General features: G+C 41.6%; 1 protein-coding gene across 2 annotated transcripts in view; it reads left to right on the forward strand.

Moving 5' to 3' along the window:
- The window catches only part of SMARCD3 (SWI/SNF related BAF chromatin remodeling complex subunit D3), a 70985-nt gene extending 52459 nt beyond the window's left edge, over nucleotides 1–18526 (forward strand). For both annotated transcript variants that reach the window (XM_074900862.1, XM_074900863.1), the window contains 5 exons: nucleotides 2169–2266; nucleotides 8496–8631; nucleotides 10747–10869; nucleotides 14344–14445; nucleotides 14544–18526. In XM_074900862.1, the coding sequence (XP_074756963.1) occupies nucleotides 2169–2266; nucleotides 8496–8631; nucleotides 10747–10869; nucleotides 14344–14445; nucleotides 14544–14597 (513 nt within the window). In that variant the 3' untranslated portion in view covers nucleotides 14598–18526. The remainder of the gene's footprint in view (nucleotides 1–2168; nucleotides 2267–8495; nucleotides 8632–10746; nucleotides 10870–14343; nucleotides 14446–14543) is intronic.
- Nucleotides 18527–19076: the final 550 nt, after the last annotated feature.

The following is a 19076-nucleotide window of genomic DNA, read 5'->3' on the forward strand; positions in this document are numbered from 1 at the left end:
AGGAGCTAATGTTGCTTTCAAAACTGATGTTAGTATATAGGAAAATGAATCCCCTTAAATCAAATGAAACGTTTCATGATGAGTTTTTTGGTTTCCACCCTAATACTCTAAGACTGAGATATGGAGGGTAAAGTAATTGGGTTAGGAATGCCTTCCAGTCTGATGATATTTCTGTAGACTATGTAGTTTTAGGCATGTAACTCCTGGAAAAAGTCATGGTCATAGCTGGAAGTGCACAGATCACTTAGGGGAGCAGTACGTAAAACATCAGTGTCTCTAGCATTCCCTTGTAGATACTGGTCTTCTCATTTGGTATGCCAGCTTTTCTAAATCCTGTGCTGGTGTGCTTGTGGTTATATTTAATGATACAATACAGTGCAGACTAAAAAATGATCACTGAATGAGTTACTTCACACAGCAGAATTATTATAGGCTTGTAGGCTTTCAGAGCCAGTGGTTCTAAGTTTAGACCATTAACTCCAGTTAAGTAGGAATGTGAGAAGGTTTAGGAAAATTCCACCTAGCTCTAGTTTCCAGGTTCCCACTCCTTCTATTACTGTTGTGTGTCCTTGCTCCCTTTTCCCTTCCTAAGGCTCTCGTCTCTTGTGCATCTACGTTAGGAGTTTGACATGAGCATTGAGACAGTGGTGACAGCAGATTGGATGGAGTTTGGTATGCAAAGATTTTGAGTGGAAATTACACAGTCTTTTCTGTCAAGTGTCAGAATTCAGAACTGAAATAAAGAGTGAGTTGCAGACTCAGTAAATTTGGTTACTTCCTTGCTCTTTAGAAACTAGCTGGCTGAAATCCTGGATGCAGATAAGTCCAGCAAATTACACAGATTTTAGAGCTGATGAAGAAGGGTCCTTCTCTGTTTAGAAACACTGTTTACGTCAGCTGGGGAATTTGAAATCCACTGTGTTACAAGCAAAAGCAAGAAAAAAGGTCCAAAGATATTTCAAACCCAGAGCTGGCTTCTAGGTATTTCTGCTATCAAATTCCCTTACTCCAGAAAATGATGGATTTCAGGTGATTGTCTGAGGAACCACAGCATCCTAGTTGAACAGTCTGACTTTGTATGTCCATCCTACAACCTGATAGTCCATTCTTTTCAACCCTGCCTGCATCCTTGGTCTGTAGAGCTGCAAAGCATTCTTCTGTTTATAGATACACTACTACAAGTAGTATCTCTCATCTATCAGGTGGAAATAGTTTCCCTAGGAAGCATTTGCATTTGCATAGGCCTCAATATTTTTACAAATTACCTCCACGTAATGGCACATTTTAAAGGAAATGTTAATATATAGATAGTTTGGGGTTTTTTTAAGTCACTTTAAATGGAGTATCTTTAGAGAAAAGCCTACTTACCTATTCAGAGTATTAGAAATCCCAGTAGGAAAAAAAAAGACTGTAATAACTATATTTCTGAAAGCTCCAGGTTTAAGGAGTGGTCCTAGATTCATGGAAATGCATGGCAATTACTCACAGAAAATTTCAAAAAAATAAGATTTTGATCTTTTCAAAAGGTTGGTGTTTTTTTCTGAATTCAACACATACTTAGCTTCTGGACCGTAGTAAAGAGAAGGTAACCATAAGATGCTGATTGGAAAGGAGTGGATCCCTTCCAAGAGGCTGTTTAGGTTTTGATTAAAAATAAGTAAAACCATGTTGACTTTTTTTGTTTTCCTTAATCTTGGAAGAAAAAAAAATTGCAAATGGTTTTAAAATCCACAAATGTTTTCTTGTATTTTTCTTTAGCACAAAATATTGCAGGAAACATACCTTGGAAGAAAAAAGCAGACTGTTTTATATTTCCTCTGGTTAAAAAAAATAAAAAGTTTTCTTTATGATATGCTGACCCTCAGTGAGAGGAATGTTCACTTCTCTCCCATTACTGATACAGTTGATCCTGATGATCCATTAAAGTGGCCTGAGCCCTTCAGCAGCTAAACCAAAAGTGGGACACCTAAAATTGTCATCATCTGCTGCATCTGTCAGCTAGCCCAGATTGTTAAGTACAGCAGCAATTTGCAGGGACAGAAGTGACGAAAAATTTATTCTGTGCAGGGAGCCAGATTTATAGCTTTCAAAATCACCTTCCTTTTGAACTGTCGATTTAACTGCAAGTTAGGTTTTGGACAAGGATAACATGCTTTATTGTATTCCAGATCTTTGACTGTCCACGGCTAAAGTTTTCTGAAATTCCTCAGAGGCTCACTAACCTGCTGCTGCCACCAGACCCTATAGTGATAAACCATATCATCAGGTAAGCTGGTCAGTCAGCTCAGCACTGTCATGTGCAAACCACTCACTGTATAAAATATAGAAACGGCTACAGTAGCAGGGACCAGAATCCAATTTTTAATAACTTCCAGGTGAGTACCTTGGAGTTTGTTCATTCTCTGTGTCATTCTGGTCTATATAATTTTGAATTATTTTCAGTAGTATGGCACCAATTCTCTAGGAGTATGCAAAACAACTTATTTTTATCCCTACTAAAATACCACTGAGGGAGTTAGTCAGGTTTCTTTCGCAAGGAGAAAGGAATTAGAGTTTGAATCAATTTAGAAGGGAAAAAAATGAGTTGAAATAAGATACTGTACATCATGGACAATCATTCTAATCACTGAGTTATTATGTAAAATGTACAACAGTATTACAGTTTCAGATACAGTGGCCAGTCCATGCATGCTTTGTTGGGATTGGGTCAGCTGTTTGGGCAATAGTCTTATTCTAAGAAAGCCAAATAGTCAGAGATTTCAAGAGATTTATGGTAAAGAATGTCTAGATTCAGAGGAGGTCATTGTGACCAAGATACTGAGCTTCTGGCATCCTTGTCAAAACAGCTGTATTTCTGGCATAGTAGATGAAATACAACTTTCAGCTATCTAGGGTACTTCCAGCACATGCCATATTTAAAGGAGAACTGTGTGTAGGGGGGAGGAGGATAAAGAGACTTTTGGGGATTGCAATCTTGCTGTTAAGATACTCTACTCTTTCCCAAGTTCCTCTGTGGTCTTGGTCAAAACTCTGAATTTGGTATTTAAACATTATTGTTAATTTGAGTGTAGTGATTTGATTTCCTATAGAATACTGGCAACAAGTATTTCTGAATATGCTTAATATTGGCTTCTTTATTTTAAATTTGTAATATATATGGCACAAAGTTTACTACATAAGTTATAGAAATAAAATTTGCTTTTCGATTCATTTGAATATATAAAACAGAGTAATCAAAAAGCAGCTTTGCTACCATGCAGATTGATAGCTGTATATATACTGTCATTGAAGACAGCTCAGTGACCTGTTCGATTAACCAAAAAAAAGCTGAAGGTCTCGGAGATATATAGTCATTGTCTTGGAGAAAAATGACAATAAACTGATGGTTATGTTTCCAAGGGCAGAGCGATGGCAGAGAGGTTCTGGAGGCAGTATGTTTTTTTGTTAGATCCAAGCTAAAGAGCAGGACCTTGTGTGTTACCATTCTCTGATACACGGTGTGCACCACACAGCACCTGACAGCATTACACTGCTCTGACATAATGCTGTGGAAAGGGGAAGAATTAACTTCCTGACAATAGGGAATACTTTGCAATAGCGGCTTTGCAGTCTCAAGCTAAGCAAGAATAAATCTGGAAGTCTGGCACTGAATTTAAAGGAAGTGAGTAATTTTTAGACTCATGAAATCACAGAATAATGTACAGTAGAAGGGATCACAGGTGATCATCTAGAGCTCCCCACTCCCAACTCAAAGCATGTTCAAATTATATCAGCGTGCTTAGAGGCCTAGTCCAGCTGAGCTTTAAACAGACTCTTACAGGCCCTCTGTCCTGCCCTTCTGTGTTTAGTTTTTAAAAGTGAATGTAGTCAACCAACAAAACAGTTTTGCAGCTGCTTGTCGTGGTCTAACCCCAGTCAGTAACTAAGCACCACACAGCCGCTCACTCACTGACCCCCAGCGGAGTGGGGGAAGAGAATCGGAAAGGTAAAAGGGAGAAAAATTGTGGGTTGAAGTAAAGACAGTTTAATAATTGAAATAAAATAATAATAGTAATAATAGAAATAATAGTAGTAGTAATAATAATATTAACAACAACCTATAATGAAAAGAAATATGGAGAGAAATAAAACCCAAGAAAGACAAGTGATGCAAATGAAAACAATTGCTCACAACCAACCAACTGATGCCCAGCAAGTCCCAGTTTATTGCTGAGCGTGACGTCATATGGTGTGGGGTATCCCTTGGGTCAGTTGGGGTCAGCTGTCCCAGCTGTGTCCCCTCCCAGCATCTTATGCACCCCCAGCCTGCTTGCTGGTGGGGTGGGGTGAGAAGCAGAAAAGGCCTTGACTCTGTGTAAGCACTGCTCAGTGAGAACTAAAACATCTCAGAGTTATCAACACTGTTTCCAGCACAAATCCAAAACATACCATCATACTGGATACTATGAAGAAAGTTAACTCTATCTCAGCCAAAACAAGCACACTGCTACAGGGAATTTTTCACCCCTAGTGATTTTAAATAAATGTGCTTTTAATTCAGATAAATCCTCTGGCCTGTCTTTTACAAGAAGGTCAGCTAGATCACAATTATTCATTCTAGTTTTAGAGCATGTGCACAGAGACTAAAATCTGAAGTATACTAAACTTGTTCTAGAAATAATAGCATTTTAGAACCACTCTTTAGACATGAACCACCTCCCCCTTTTGAAAAATAAAACAAAAAAGGCAGTGGGGTTGAACTGGAAATGAAATAGTGATGAACAGGAAGCCTCTAATCTTGGTAAATATTTTATATATTAGGTAGACTCAGAGAGAATGCAGAATGCAATTAAAAAATACAGAGTGTATAATAGTTTCTGATTTCTGCGATACCAAATGTACCAGATTTAAAACTGGTAGAAGTCAAATCTTCTTACCTGAGCTCAAGCTGGATCTGGAGGTTTTCTTGAGTTGCACTCCTTTTTGCAGCTGACACACCTAAAATCAGAGGTATGAAGAGAAACATCTGTGGGATTTCCCATTTCTGCAAAGAAGCAAGCCATCTCCCACAATATTAACATTACATAAGTAGACTACAAAACATAGCTCTCCAATATGCTCCTATTGCAAATAGATTATTTCTTGATTTCCTCCTTTTGACTATCACCATGATTTAAAAAACCCCAAGAGTTCCTTATACTGAGTCAATTGCCAGTGCTGCAGTGAGTTAATGTTGCCTCTCATCCTACCGTTGGGCACCTCCAAGAGGAGGCTGGCTCTGCCCTTTCTTCACCATCTCCTACGGCAGTTGCACTCACCAACAGCATCTCCCTTTCCCCTTGTGTTCTCAAGGCTGGACAAACGGGGCTCTTGCAGCTTCTCCTGGCAGGCCTGTTCTCCAGCCCCCCGACATCCTGGTGGTCCTCTGTGGGCCTCACTCCAGAATGTCCCATCTTTGTGGTCCGGTGCCCACAAGTCCAGACGCAGCTTCACAAGTGTGGCGTAGCAAGAACAGCCTCTTTCCTTGACTTGAGGGCAACACTTCTGCTAATCCAGCCCGTTTTGCAGCTTACCTTTGTCACGGCTGGCTTACCTCACAGACTCATGCTCTGCTTGTTGTCCATGAGGATCCCCAGCTCCTCTCCTGCAAAACTGCTTTCCACTCAGTTGATGCCCACCCATGCCACTGCAGGGTATCATTCTGTGCCAGGAGCAGGACTCTCTATTTGCCTTTGATGAACTCTACAACGTTGAGCTGCCGTCCTGTTTCTGCAGCCTGTCAAGGTCCCTCTGAACAGCCGTGCTGCCCTGGCTCTGACGTTGGCCTGGGGACCTGGGAGGCGTGAGGACAGGACTTACTCGGTGAAACAGGAGCAAAGAACACCAGGTGCCTTGGCCTTCTCTGTGGCTTTTGACATGAGCAGCAGGACCAAACCCAGACCCAGGTTTTCTGTAGTCTTCCTTCTACTGATGATTCATTAGCAGAAGGTCACAGCATCACAGAATCTCAGAATGGTAGAGGTTGGAAGTGACCTCTGAAGATCATCTGGTCAAAAGCCCTCCCTGGCTTAAGCAGAGCCACCTGTAGCCAGTGGGCCAGGAATGTGTCCAGATGCCTTGTGAATATCTGCAGTGTGGGAGACTCCACAGCCTCTCCAAGAAACCTGTGCCAGTGCTTGGTCACCTTTAAAGTAAAAAAGTGATTCCTGGTGGTCAGACAGAGCCTCCTGTGTTTCAACTTGCACCCATTGCCTCTTGTCCTGACACTGGGTACCACTGAAAAGATCCTGGCTCCATCTTCTTTAAACCCTCCTTTCAGGTACTGATAAGTTCCCTCCACCTCCCCACCAAGCCTATTCTCTAGGCTGAACAGTCCCAGATCTCTCAGCCTTTTCTCATGTGTGTGGTGCTCCAGTGCCCTAATCATCTTCATGGACCTCTGTAGAACTCTCTCCAGTAGCTCCGTTTCTCTCTTGTACTGGGAAGCCCAGCACTGAACATGGTACTCCAGATGTGGCCTCACCAGTGCTGAGGGTAGGGAAGGATCACCTCAGTCCACCTGCTTGGAACACTCCTACTGCAAATCCATCCATGGAAATTCTTCTGTTCCCCTACATCTAACAAGCTCAATTAGATCTTGAGCCAATTTTTTTATGACCTACAGCAGATGCACAGAACCTAGACATTTCAAAAATAGTGTTCTGAAGTCAGCATTTTTATATTACGAGTGACAATAACTAAAGTCTGATCTATGGGTCTGAAAAACTGTTTTCTTGCTAAGAAACTTTAGTCTAAAGTAAGTGTGAAATCTAAACCCCAACAAATCAAATACAAATTTAGGATAGGACAAGCCAAAGAATAATACTGATATTTAGCTTGTTAAAGATGGAAAAGTAAGATTGTTTGAAATATATTGGAAGTAGGAAGCCTACTCTTGAAACTGAGAAATTAATAAGGCTTAAAAAACCTGTTCTTGGAAGACAATCAGCTGCTTGAAGTCAGATAAGAAAATAAATTATTTTAATCAATGTTAACTTTAGAGATTAGGGAAGGTCCCATACCTGTGCAGTATGGTGTTTGGAGGGCAGGTGGAAAGAGTCTGAAAAACTTTTTCACACCAAGGTATCAAATAGAAATAAAATTAACACACACTAAATGAGGAGTTGTAAATGTTTTTTAATGCAGGACTGTCATTAAATTGCATAACTACCAACTGCTGTACCTTTGTACTCGGCACTGGTGAGGCTGCACCTCTGTGTTCTACTGTGTTCAGTTTTGGGCCCCTCACTACAAGAAAGACATTGAGGTGCTGGAGCATGTCCAGAGAAGGGCAATGAACCCAGTGAAAAGTCTAGAGGACAAGTCTTGTGAGGATCAGCTAAGGGAACTGGGGTCGTTTAGGCTGGAGAAAAAGAAGCTGAGCCACCTCGTGGCTCTCTACAACTACCTGAAAGGAGGTTGTAGTGAGGTTGGGGTCAGTCTCTTCTACCAAGTAACATGTGGTAGGACAAGAGGAAATGGCCTCAAGTCGTACCTGGGCCAGTTTAGGTTGGATATTAGGAAAAATTCCTTCACTGAAAGGATTATCAAGCACTGGAACAGGCTGCCCAGGGAAGGGGTTGAGTCACCATCTGTGGAGGTATTTAAAAGACATGTAGACATGGCACTTAGAGATGTGGTTTAGTGGCAGACTTGGCAATCTTAGGTTAATGGTCGGACTCAATGATCTTAAGGGTCTTTTCCAGCCTAAATGATTCCATACAATGTGTTAACTATTACTGAAATCTCCTTCAGTACCAGAGGAGTTATAGTTAATGTGATGCCAAAAACATACCGGGACCAGTCCTGGGTATTGGAAGCCAATTGGTACCAACTGTGGTAGAGAATGGCATTAACAGATGTGATGTATTGGGGAAGAGTCAATATAGCTTCTGTAACAGGAAGGCACGACTGGCTATATTCTTTGAAGAATTAAGCAGGCAACTTTACGGACAAAATGGTGGTCTCCAAGCTCACTGCTACCCCTGAAGAAGTAGCTGGGAATCATGCATAGCTGCCAAAACAATTACAATGCTAGGAATTATTAAAGAAGGAACCAAGAACCAAATAACATGTCGTATGTGCTCACATCCAGAATGGTAGTGTACAGTTTTACTTACCCTATCTCAAAAAAGATGCAGTGGAGGAGAGACCATACTAGTGTGGTATCTACCATTGGGGACTGCTTTGGATGCTAGGTCTCAGGAAGATGTTAGACAGTTTAATGAAGACTATGTCCATTAGTAACTGTTAAAGTTGACGTCTGTACAAAAGCTCCAGCTCAAAAGTTGCTGAATTCTGCGGATGAAAGATGAGGGTATATGCTAGGATATACAAATATATAAAGATACCCTGTTCTTAAATTCTTCTCATAACATCTGCAACAGGCTTTATTAAAGTCTGTATTCTGGGCTGGAAGGATATTTATTCTGATTCATTATGGCAGTTCTCATGTTCTTCTGTTATACTCTCCATAGTGTTGACCCCAACGATCAGAAGAAGACAGCTTGTTACGACATAGATGTAGAAGTTGAAGACCCATTAAAGGGACAGATGAGTAGTTTTCTTCTCTCAACAGCTAACCAACAGGAGATTACAGCATTGGACAACAAGGTACTAGCCCAGGAGTGAAGTATGACACAGCATATATACTCATTGTGAACCTTCATGTGGGTTTGGTGTCACATGTCAAAGACATTAATGTTGTGAGATGGGAACTTCTCAGTTAGGGGTAAATCAGCCACATGCAATGGGAAATCCAAGGGGGGAGTGGCATTCCTGCTTAGGATTTGATCCAGGGCCTGACACAGTCGTTGAGGTGATAGAAGCAGAGTTTCACAGGTAGTATCGTAAGTCCCCTGGCATTTAAGAATTGTCTGAACTGTTCGACTATAAACTTCTTATTGAGAGGTCATGGTGTCTTGCTAAGTTGCTGTAAGACAAAGCTAAGAGAATCTCATACTCCAGATGTGTTTTGTGCAGGCACGGTTGCAGAACAGCTCTCTGCAGTAGGTACAAATATGGATGAAATATGGCAGAAAAATCACTTGAAGCAGTTTGGCCGACTTGTTTTCAGTATTCAAATAACAGTATCTGTCTTAACAGCAGTGGGGAACTCTGCAGGCTGTATTCGGGATTCATGTCCTGGGGAGTTAGCCAGCTTTTGGCACATAGGTAAAAGGGTGATTTGGCTTGGTAAGGATTAAATAAAAGTGGCTTGTCAGAGCAAGGGAAGAAGAGATGTGACACTGTGGACCAGAGATTATTTATGTGACATACAGTCAGGCCCAGTTTCTGTTTGTTTACCTCTAATACAAACAAGTATGTTAAACTCTGGTCTTCATGCGATTTTAAAGGGGTTTGAACACTATCAATCCTATGGATTCTGGTCACTGTTGCAGCATCTTTTGGTTTATGGCTCTTGAGAAAGGTAATTTTCAGCAGGGCAGGTGCTCAGCCAGTTGCTTCCCAGCCTATATAGGCTTGCATGCAGCATGCACAGGATTATTCTGTTTCCAGCCCAGCTCACCTTTTCCCATGTCTGTATCACCTCGTTTTTGAGCATTTGCTACAGCAGAGGACAAACTGTGATTGGTGAAGTTACTGAAGCCACTTCTAGGTGAACAGGCATCTACTGCTGCATTGTTATCAGCTGTACCGTGTGTTGCTGTGCTGCCACAGAGTCCTCTAGTGGAAACTCGGTGCACGTCAGCAGATTTCTCTCCAGCATGGCTACATCATTTTCCCAAATACCGAATGGTTTTAAGTTGACAGCACCTTCCTTCAGTTAACATACCACATAGTTGTGCCTACACTAGTGGCCTTGATGGCATAGCCAGATCAGGGAAGGATTATTTTCTCCCATGTGCCTGGCCACATTAGCTGTTCTGGCAAAACAGATGTATCCATCAAATTAAACAAGATAGGTTTACATTCTCAAATGGGCATTTTAGAGGAACAGGGTAGCAAAAGTTTTCTGTGTGTATGCACAAATGATTCATTAACTGTCCTCCCACTAATGATACTTGATTTTGTTGTTCAAGATGATTATATGATGTTGATTCTCTTTGGAGTCTTCATTATTCCCTACTGGTTAATGCTCATGTCTTTCATAATATTTCTGAAGATATGGCTCACTTTCTATAAACCTTCCATACTCCTGATTTCTCATTGTTCACACTGAGCCATTGTGACTTTAATAGGCTTTCTTGTAAGAAAAAGTCTAGAAGTCATGGCTGTGATGTGAGTTCATTTAACATGGACTTGATCAAGCAATCACTAGAAATTTTAAGGATCACAGCAGGGTATTGAGGATACGATGATGAGTAACCAGGGGAATAGCTGCTTTCTTGCAGCTGTTTAAAGACATATTTATAAAGCACCTTTTCCAAAAAGTCCCAAACTTGGCAGAAGGACTCATTATACACAGGAAATGATTACATTGTGCAGTGACATGACTTAGCCCTTCAATATTGTATATAGCATGCTATCCAGCAGTTCAGCGCAGGAAGTGAAGAAGAATCCTGTACATACTTGTATTGCAGAAGTACAAGTGAAACCAAAATGTAATTGAAGGATTGCAGTTAACTCCCTGTTTGAAAGGAAAAAGCCATGGAAACCTGCACAGCTTTTTACATTACAAGAAATACAAAGATCTAATGGGGCTGACCTCAGGGCACTGGAGCATGGGAGGACTTAAGTAACATCTGCTTTGTTTTTTTCTGTCAGATTCATGAGACAATCGAATCCATAAATCAGTTAAAAATACAACGTGATTTCATGCTGAGTTTCTCCAAAGATCCCAAAGGATACATCCAAGACCTTCTCCGGTCCCAAAGTAGGGATCTTAAGGTGAGCTAAGGTTTGAAGAAGAATGAATAGTGGAACCAGAATGTAAGAATTTTATCTAAACATATATAGAGTGTATAGCTAAAACATCCAGGATGGAAAATTGGTGGAAGACAGACAATGAGTGGAATACTGCAATCCCAGAGCAGACAGTATGTGGGAAAGACAGTTGAGGCTGTATTCCACTTCCAGCGGAACAGTGGTGCTTAATGGGGGTGGTAGGTGAATTTGGGGTCAGGTAGTAAGATCAAAGTGCAGGGCTGTGTTGGTGTACTCCATAAAATTAAAGCTATATACAATTCATCAGGAGTATCCTGTAAAACAGTTAGGGTGTTCTGTTAGTTCATCATTTAATCTTATTTAAGAATAGGCCCAAGAAATATCAGCTGCCTTTGAGTTTAGCTTTGAGATACCCAAGAAGTTCAGTTTTTTGCCAGCGAAAATGAGTAATTTGTTCCTCATAAAGTTTCGCACTTTGTGTCTTTAACTCAGATGCCTCAAAACCAGTTGTACTAATAATTAAATTATTTTAATAATTGTGTCTTTCAAATATAAATGTCTAGCTTGTTAGTCAATAGTCTTCAAACTATCTACTGTTAAGATTATTATTATTTATATTGTATTCAAAAGGGGACAAGCATCTGAAAGAATGTTTAAATAAGGCAGCCTTTAGCTTGACGATCTTACAAATGAAAGTGTTGTGGAGCTTCTCTAACTGCATATATAGAACAGTTGTTCAGTGTTCTCCCCGACTGACAACCAGTCACATAATGTTCTGCCCTGCTGGCACCAGAATTGTGATTGCACAATATTACTCTGCAAAAGATGCTAATAGTTTTATATTTACCCTTGATTTTATGATGTCAGAGACTTAGTTATCATAATTTTATTTTTTTAGAGAATGACAGAATGGTTTGGGTTGGAAGGGACTAGGGATCACCTAGTTCCAACCCCTCTGCCATGGTCAGGGACACTTTCACTAGCCCAGGTTGCCCAAAGCCCCGTCCAACCTGGTCTTGAACACTGCCAGGGAGGGGGCAGCCACAGCTGCTCTGGGCAAGTGTCTCACCACCCTCATAAAAAAGTCTTCCTTATATCTAATCTACCATCTTTTAGTCTAGAAGCACTGTCCCTTGTCCTGTCACTACCAGCCTTGGTAAAAAGTCTCTCCCCATCTTTCTGCAGCCCCCTTTAAGTACTGAAAGGCTGCAATAAGGTCTCCCCAGAGCCTTCTCTTCTCCAAGCTGAAAAATCCCAAATCTCTTATAGGAGAGGTGTTCCAGCCCTCTCACCATTTTCGTGGCCTCCTCTGGACCTGCTCCAAAAGGGCCATGTCTGTCTATATACTGTAGACCAGAGCTGGACACAGCACTCCAGGTGGGGCCTCACAAGAGCAGAGTAGAGGGGCACAATCCCCTCCCTCGCCCTGCTGGCCATGCTGGTTTGGATGCAGCCCAGGATATGACGGGATTTTTGGGTGCAAGTGCACAAGAACACACTGCTGACTCATCTAATTTTTTGTCCACTGGTAGCCCCAAATCTTTCTCTGCAGGGCTGCTCACAATCCATCCATCATCCTCACATCCTTCGTCTATACTGAGAGTGAGGATTGCCCTGAGCCAGATGATGACATCAGTTGCTCTTCTGTTACCCACCACTGCAGTCGCTCCAGCATTGAAGTACACTAGATTAGTCATGCACAATAAGTTGCACCAGGGCAGGGTTAGACTGGCTCTTAGGAAGCATTTCTTTGCAGAAGGGGTTGTTGGGCGTTGGAATGGGCTGCCCAGGGCAGGGGTGGAGTCCCCATCCCTGGAGGGGTTGAAGAGTCGGGTTGACCCAGTGCTGAGGGATCTGGTGGAGTTGGGAATGGTCAGTGTGAGGTTCATGGTTGGACTGGATGATCTTCAAGGTCTTTTCCAGCCGAGATCATTCTGTGATTCTGTAATTTGCCTTTGGTGAAGCCGTGTTGGCTGTCTCTAATCACCTCCCTGCATTCCATATGTTCTGATATGTTTTCCAGGAGGATCTGTTTCATAATCTTACTAGGCACAGAGGTGAGGCTGACTGATCCCAGGGTCCTCCTTTCTAACGTTTTCTAAAACAGGTGTGATTTTTCCCTTTTTCCAGTCACTGGGGACTTTGCCTGGCTGCCTTGACTTTTCAAATATGTTGGAGAGTGGCTTAATGACTACACCGGCCAGTTCCCTCTGCATTTTGTCAGGTCTCATGGACTTGTGTATGTTCATGTTCCTCAGATGGTCTCAAACCTGATCTTCTCCTACAATGGGAGTGACCTCTTGCCCCCTTGAGGTTTAGGGGGTTGAGAGATGTGGGAAGAGAGATTACCATTGAAAACTGAGGTAGAAAACTTTGTTGATTAACTTAGTCTTCTCCATATTGGTTACCACCAGCTCTCCTGTCTTATTTACTGAGAAGGGGTACGTTTTCTTTAATCTTCCTTTTCTGGCCAATGTACCTGTAAAAGTTGTTCTTCTTTTTATTCTTTGCATCCCTTGCCAATGCAGCTCCAGCTGTGCCTTAGCTTTCCTGAGCCCATCCCTACACATCTGGACAGCATCCCTTTATTCTTCCCAAGATACCTGTCCCAAGTTCCACTGCCTGTTCATTTCCTTGTTATACTTTAGTTTGACCAGGATGTCCTTACTGATCGATGCCAGCCTCCTGCCTTCCTTGTCCAGTTTCTTACACATGGGAATTTAGAGCTCTTTCACACTAAGAAAAATGTCCTTAAAGAGCTGCCAGCTCTGTTCAGCTCCTTTGTCCCTAAGGGCAGTTTTCCAGGTGGTCCCATCCACTAATTCCTTAAACAACTTACTGGTTTTTCAAACCTTGCTTTCTTGGCAGTTGTGTAGAGGCTGCAAAGTCAGCGCAGGACTTTGGAATTACTAGGGTTTTCTGTTCCTCACATTTCAAAAGAATTATTCTTCCTTAATGCTTTCCCCATCAGAACTTCCCTTGAAATCAAGGTCAGATATGCTTTGAGATATGGGCAACACTGGTATAGAGTTGTGCTTCAATCTAATGTGAATACCTTAACCATTTCAAGCTGTTACCCTGTGCATGGGTAACTGCTGAGGTTCTTTGGATACATAGGCTAATAAAATATACAGTGCCAGGGAACTCTTCCTGGGCACTTGAACTAAACTGTCCATGCTGTTAAATCACTGGAGATCGTGGTAATTATCCTGGGCAACTACTAGTGTCTAGAATTATTCCTTGGTACAGTTGAGGAGCAGAGGTTAGGAGCTGTTCCCAGTTGACCCTTTGTATGTGACCATCTTGTTTTGGTAGTCAGCGCACATGCCACTCATTGTCCATTTACTTTGGGTTTAGAGAACAGTCCTGAACATTTTTAATGTAGTAGTGTAGAAAAAATTTGACTCTAGGTAAATCTGAATGCTTCTCTATGTGGTATAAGAACTATAGTGAAAAATGTTTTTATTTTTGTCACAGGTGATGACTGATGTAGTTGGAAACCCAGAGGAAGAACGCAGAGCTGAATTTTATCACGAGCCATGGTCTCAAGAGGCTGTGAGCAGATATTTCTACTGCAAGGTATGAAGGAATTATCCACACTGCTGGCTTATAAATGAATCTTTCTGCCACTGAACAATTGAATCTGCTGAACTGTACAGTTGTTTTTTTTCTTTCAGATCCAGCAGCGCCGGCAGGAACTGGAACAATCTCTGGGAGTGCGCAACACATAAGTACTGCTCACAAGGTCCCATTGGCATCATGATCACCAAACCAGTGGACTTTTCAGTGTTACTTAGCTCACTGTTACACATGGACCTGCTTCCTGACTGGATGAGAATGTACCATCAACACACCAGTCAGAACACCAGCTTTAGAGTGACCCTTGAAAATCTTGCCCATGGGGGGTGTCTCAAACCATTCCAGGCCAGAGACAGCACCATACAAGTGTCAGTGTTAAAGAAGATTAAAGGTTCATTCATCAACGCGCATCATTAAGTTTTAGTGGAAAGTTCCGACACTACACAGCAAATCCTAATGGGCTATGCATAGAATCATGGGTGGCATCCGTGGGGGAGGTTGAGATAGGTGTTATAAGAGACTACAGATTTAGAGAAATAAATGCAGTTCTCATCCTATGTTACCTAAGAGTCTCAAATAGTAACTTCTGTGGAATTAGACAAGATAGTCTTTCTTATAGCTGTGGAATGCTTTATATTCCTGAATAGAGTTTTTATTCCAGCTGGAGCAGTGCAAGAAGCCATCTTACCATGTGAAAGAACAAACTAGGAGGATTTTCATTCCTGGAATGAAGAGCCCCTCTGGAAGAAAGAAGTATAGTCAGGACACCTCTTTTTAAACTCTAATACTCCCTCTTTCCCTTGCCCCTGCAGTGAAAGGTAGACTGAATTATGTATCACTAGATGGGTGTGATTAATGTGCTGTACTGAGAGGAAGACAATTATCCCTGGGATAAGAGCTTCTTAGGCATCCTTAATATCAGTGGTGTTAGCAAAGGTGAGGTTGAAGCAAGAAATGAGGAGTCCGGGGAAAATGAAAACTTAATGGTGCTTTGCTGATACCTGCCTTGAACACAGCAGGCATTAACAATAAGCATATATGTAAAATATGAGATTTCTTAAATGTTTCTCTATGTACCAATAGGAATCAGCCCTGAAAAGAACTTTGCTAATTGTTAAGTTGGTGCAGAATCCAAGAAGCTTAACTTCATGCAATGTGGCAGTTTACTTCAAGATGTTAACAGAGTCCTTGGACTGGTCTCACATTTTGATCATAGGTGAATTGCCTCTTACTAGGAATTATTTAGTTCCCCCATACATGATACATACTGGTTATATAGGATGCTGCTGAGTTATAAAGCACTATCAATCGGCCTTGAATAGCACAGAGAACATATCCCTAGGAAACCATCTTCTTTGTAAATGCATGACAAATTCAGACTATGGGAATTTATATCATATTTACTTGGAAGCAGGGACATCTTCATTAAATCCTTCCCCCCCTCATTTTTGGTAGTGCATAGATTAGTTTGTAATTAATGGCCCAATATGACTTCTAGTCCAAAAAGCAGCTGCCAAAGTATAACTTTCTGTCCAGATTATATGGCACTCAAAATCCTCCTCTAGGATACTCCTTTTCATCTCCTTTCTTTTGCTATCTTGGAAAGAGAATCAAATTCACATGTGGTACGGGAGGCAGCTCTTGTGAATAATGCATTTTGCTGTAGTGTTGTCCTTTTCTCCTCTGCTATCTTTGCCAATTTCTTTCTTAGTTGAACTTAAGAGTTTCTTCTGTCCAGTCACAGAAGAGACAGTCTTCTCTTCCACCCTTTTATTTAATACCTCTGCTTTCACATTAATAGTGCCATAGCTTTTACTCTGTCCATTGTGTTCAGAGGTGTCTTGGAAAATTTACATTTGATTGCAGTCATACGATGGCAGTACCATCATGCAAAACCACTGGTGTGAGAAAAAGCATAGCTGTACCTCTTTGCCTGAGGCCTTTTACAGGGAATGGCTTCGTTTGGAACTTTTTTTTGTTATAAACTCTTTTTACACTAAAACATGACATCCTGCAGTCTTAAACTGAGTATAGTGAGGGGCTGTGAGGCTGCCAGACAGTGAATAACTTGAAATTGTATTTACTTTAGGACTCCACTAATTGGACTACAAGCAAGCATTATGAGGGAAAACAGTGGGGGTCATCTGCTACTGTGCTTCCATATTTATTACGCTGCTGTGTCAGTTGTGTGCATGCTGTCCAGTGTATAAAACTCTTTTCTGTGTGTGGTAAACAGAGCAGCTACATTCAGGGGATGCATTCAGTCTCCAGGAATAAGAAATGCAGAGAAAGATACACAAGGATATGAGAAGGGCATGGGAGTAGGATAAATGCCTGCAGGATGTCTGCCAGGGAATTCTGATTTTTTGAGAACTTCCCCATTAAAGTGGCAGATATTTGTACAGAGAAATTTCAGTCATGTGCCACAGCTGGCAACATAATGGAGTCCAGCCTGCTTTTAGAATGTCTCTGTAGAATTAATTGGATGGATCTGTTTCCAAGTCTCTTTCAGTGCAAATTAGCGAAACTAATGTGATATTGCTGCCCAGTGTTCACAACAGCATCCCTGGAAGGTGAAGCTATGTTAAGCACCAGCGGTATACTGAAGTGTGTCTGTACGTGCGCATGAGTCGGCCACTGTAGATGGCAATCTAAAATCTAAATTCTTAGATCCCACAGTCCACATTCCTACTGTACATAAAAATAGTCACCAACAGTGAGTCCTAGGAACAGCTGTCCGGTGTCTTTCCTTCGGTTAAACTGGGATTTGAGATTTTTATGCCTTTTTCCTATGTTCAGAAGCAGTTCAGGCCTTTTACTGAAGAGACACAGAATTTTTGTCCAGGAGTACCACTGGGAGCCTGTTTGTTTGCAAAAAAGAGAAATTGTGTTTGAAGAGAAATAAGGAGCAATACTGGGAGGAACTGGATCAAATGTGGCTTGAGCATACAAAAATGAAAGGCAGTGGTACTGAACAGGCATGTAATCGTGGCAGATTGTGAATGATAAATTCATTTTAAGTTCAGGATGGTTGTCTTGTGTGTATAAAAGATGACAAGATGTTTTGGGGTCTTCAGTTGCTGCCACAGGACAAAACACATCTGTGCATACTGAAAAAAAATACTCTGTGCATGGAAGTAGTTAATGTATAGATGATAATATAGATGGTTAGAAAATATAGTATCCAACTAGGAAAGGGCTAAAACAGAATTCTGGAGTGCCAGTAGATGGGAAATAATCTTGGAGCTGAAGTGTTGACATGGCAGGTTTAAAACATTCTTTTTAATCTTTTGTGCTGTTGGCCACAAGTCAGGATTCAGACCAAGTGTTCCTTAGAAATGAAAGGGAAAACAAATGTTAGATAATGGAATAGAGATAATACAGCCAGTGGAAAAAGAAATAAAAAGATGGAACAGTGTCACTGAAGTGCCAGTAAGACGTAGCACAGGATAACATGCAGAGCGCTGTTGGAAATAGCACAGTCCGTGTGAGGTGGTGTGGTTTGTGTGTGTGTGTGCGTGTGTGTGTATACATGTAGAGAGCATGTGGGAGAGAGCCAGGCTCAATGTGCATGGAGCCTGGGAAATGGGTGCGCAGGACAGAACCAAATGTTCTGCAAAGAACTTTGAGACACATTGCCAAAACATCTTCCACTGTCATCAACAGGGATTCAGTTGCTTGACTTAGCGGGGTTGGTAGTTGTAGTGCCGACATTGTTTCAGCTGGCAGGTTTTTTACACCACATTGTTTAGAATTCATCCAGTGGAAGCTGAGTGAAGGTGCATATATCAATATTGGTACGTATCCTAGGGCTCCTAATTTTGCCAAAATGCTAGTCGGGTATTGTTTGGGGTTTTTTGGCCTGTTTTTGTGTTGAGAACCCTTCTATGGCAGTGCAAAGAGATGAGGGGGAAAAGAAAGCTCTTTTTTTCCTGAAGAAAGAGGTCTCCTTTCTGTAACTGCTCTGTTGTTTAATAGGATGTATCTGTTCTGCCAGATCCTGTATGATAAACACCTTTTTCAATCTCATTGAAGAAAGGAACTCCATTAAAAAAATATAACTGTGGGTTTGTGAGAGTGAGCAAATATGGGGGGCGGGGGGGGGGGGAGGAGAGAGAGAGACAGAGAGAGAGAGACAGAGAGGAGCTCCCTCCTCTACTCTGTAGCCACCATATCTTCATTGTATGATGCAGAGTGATTCGTAGAAAAGCTTTTAACAATAAATACTTTGTTTCTTTGTATCTCTTGCACTAACCTTATGTATCTTAACAAAGACAGGTACAGTTTGTTTCTTTCTGCTGATAATGTTCTCAAGCTTTTGGATTTCTGTTCAGTTGTGCATGGACATGCGCACGCGCACACGCACAAACACACACACTGGGGCACACGCTTCTTTGCTGGATTCCTTCTTCAGCCATTTCCATGCTAAGTGAGAAATCCTTCCCACTGGAGAGATCTGGCTCCTCTCCAGGTCAGTTGCTTGGTCATTTGGAGTAAAATTATCATTATCACTGTTACTAGTTACAATCAACAAAAAAGTTGCAGCTGGGGCTGGAGCTTGGATGCTGAGAGGTGTTGTAGGAATTACACTATCGCCATCTAGCTTGTGGTAGGAATTACATGGATGTTGC

This window comes from Athene noctua, chromosome 2 (genome assembly GCF_965140245.1).
Source record: "Athene noctua chromosome 2, bAthNoc1.hap1.1, whole genome shotgun sequence".
In the NCBI taxonomy this organism is placed as follows: Eukaryota; Metazoa; Chordata; class Aves; order Strigiformes; family Strigidae; genus Athene; species Athene noctua.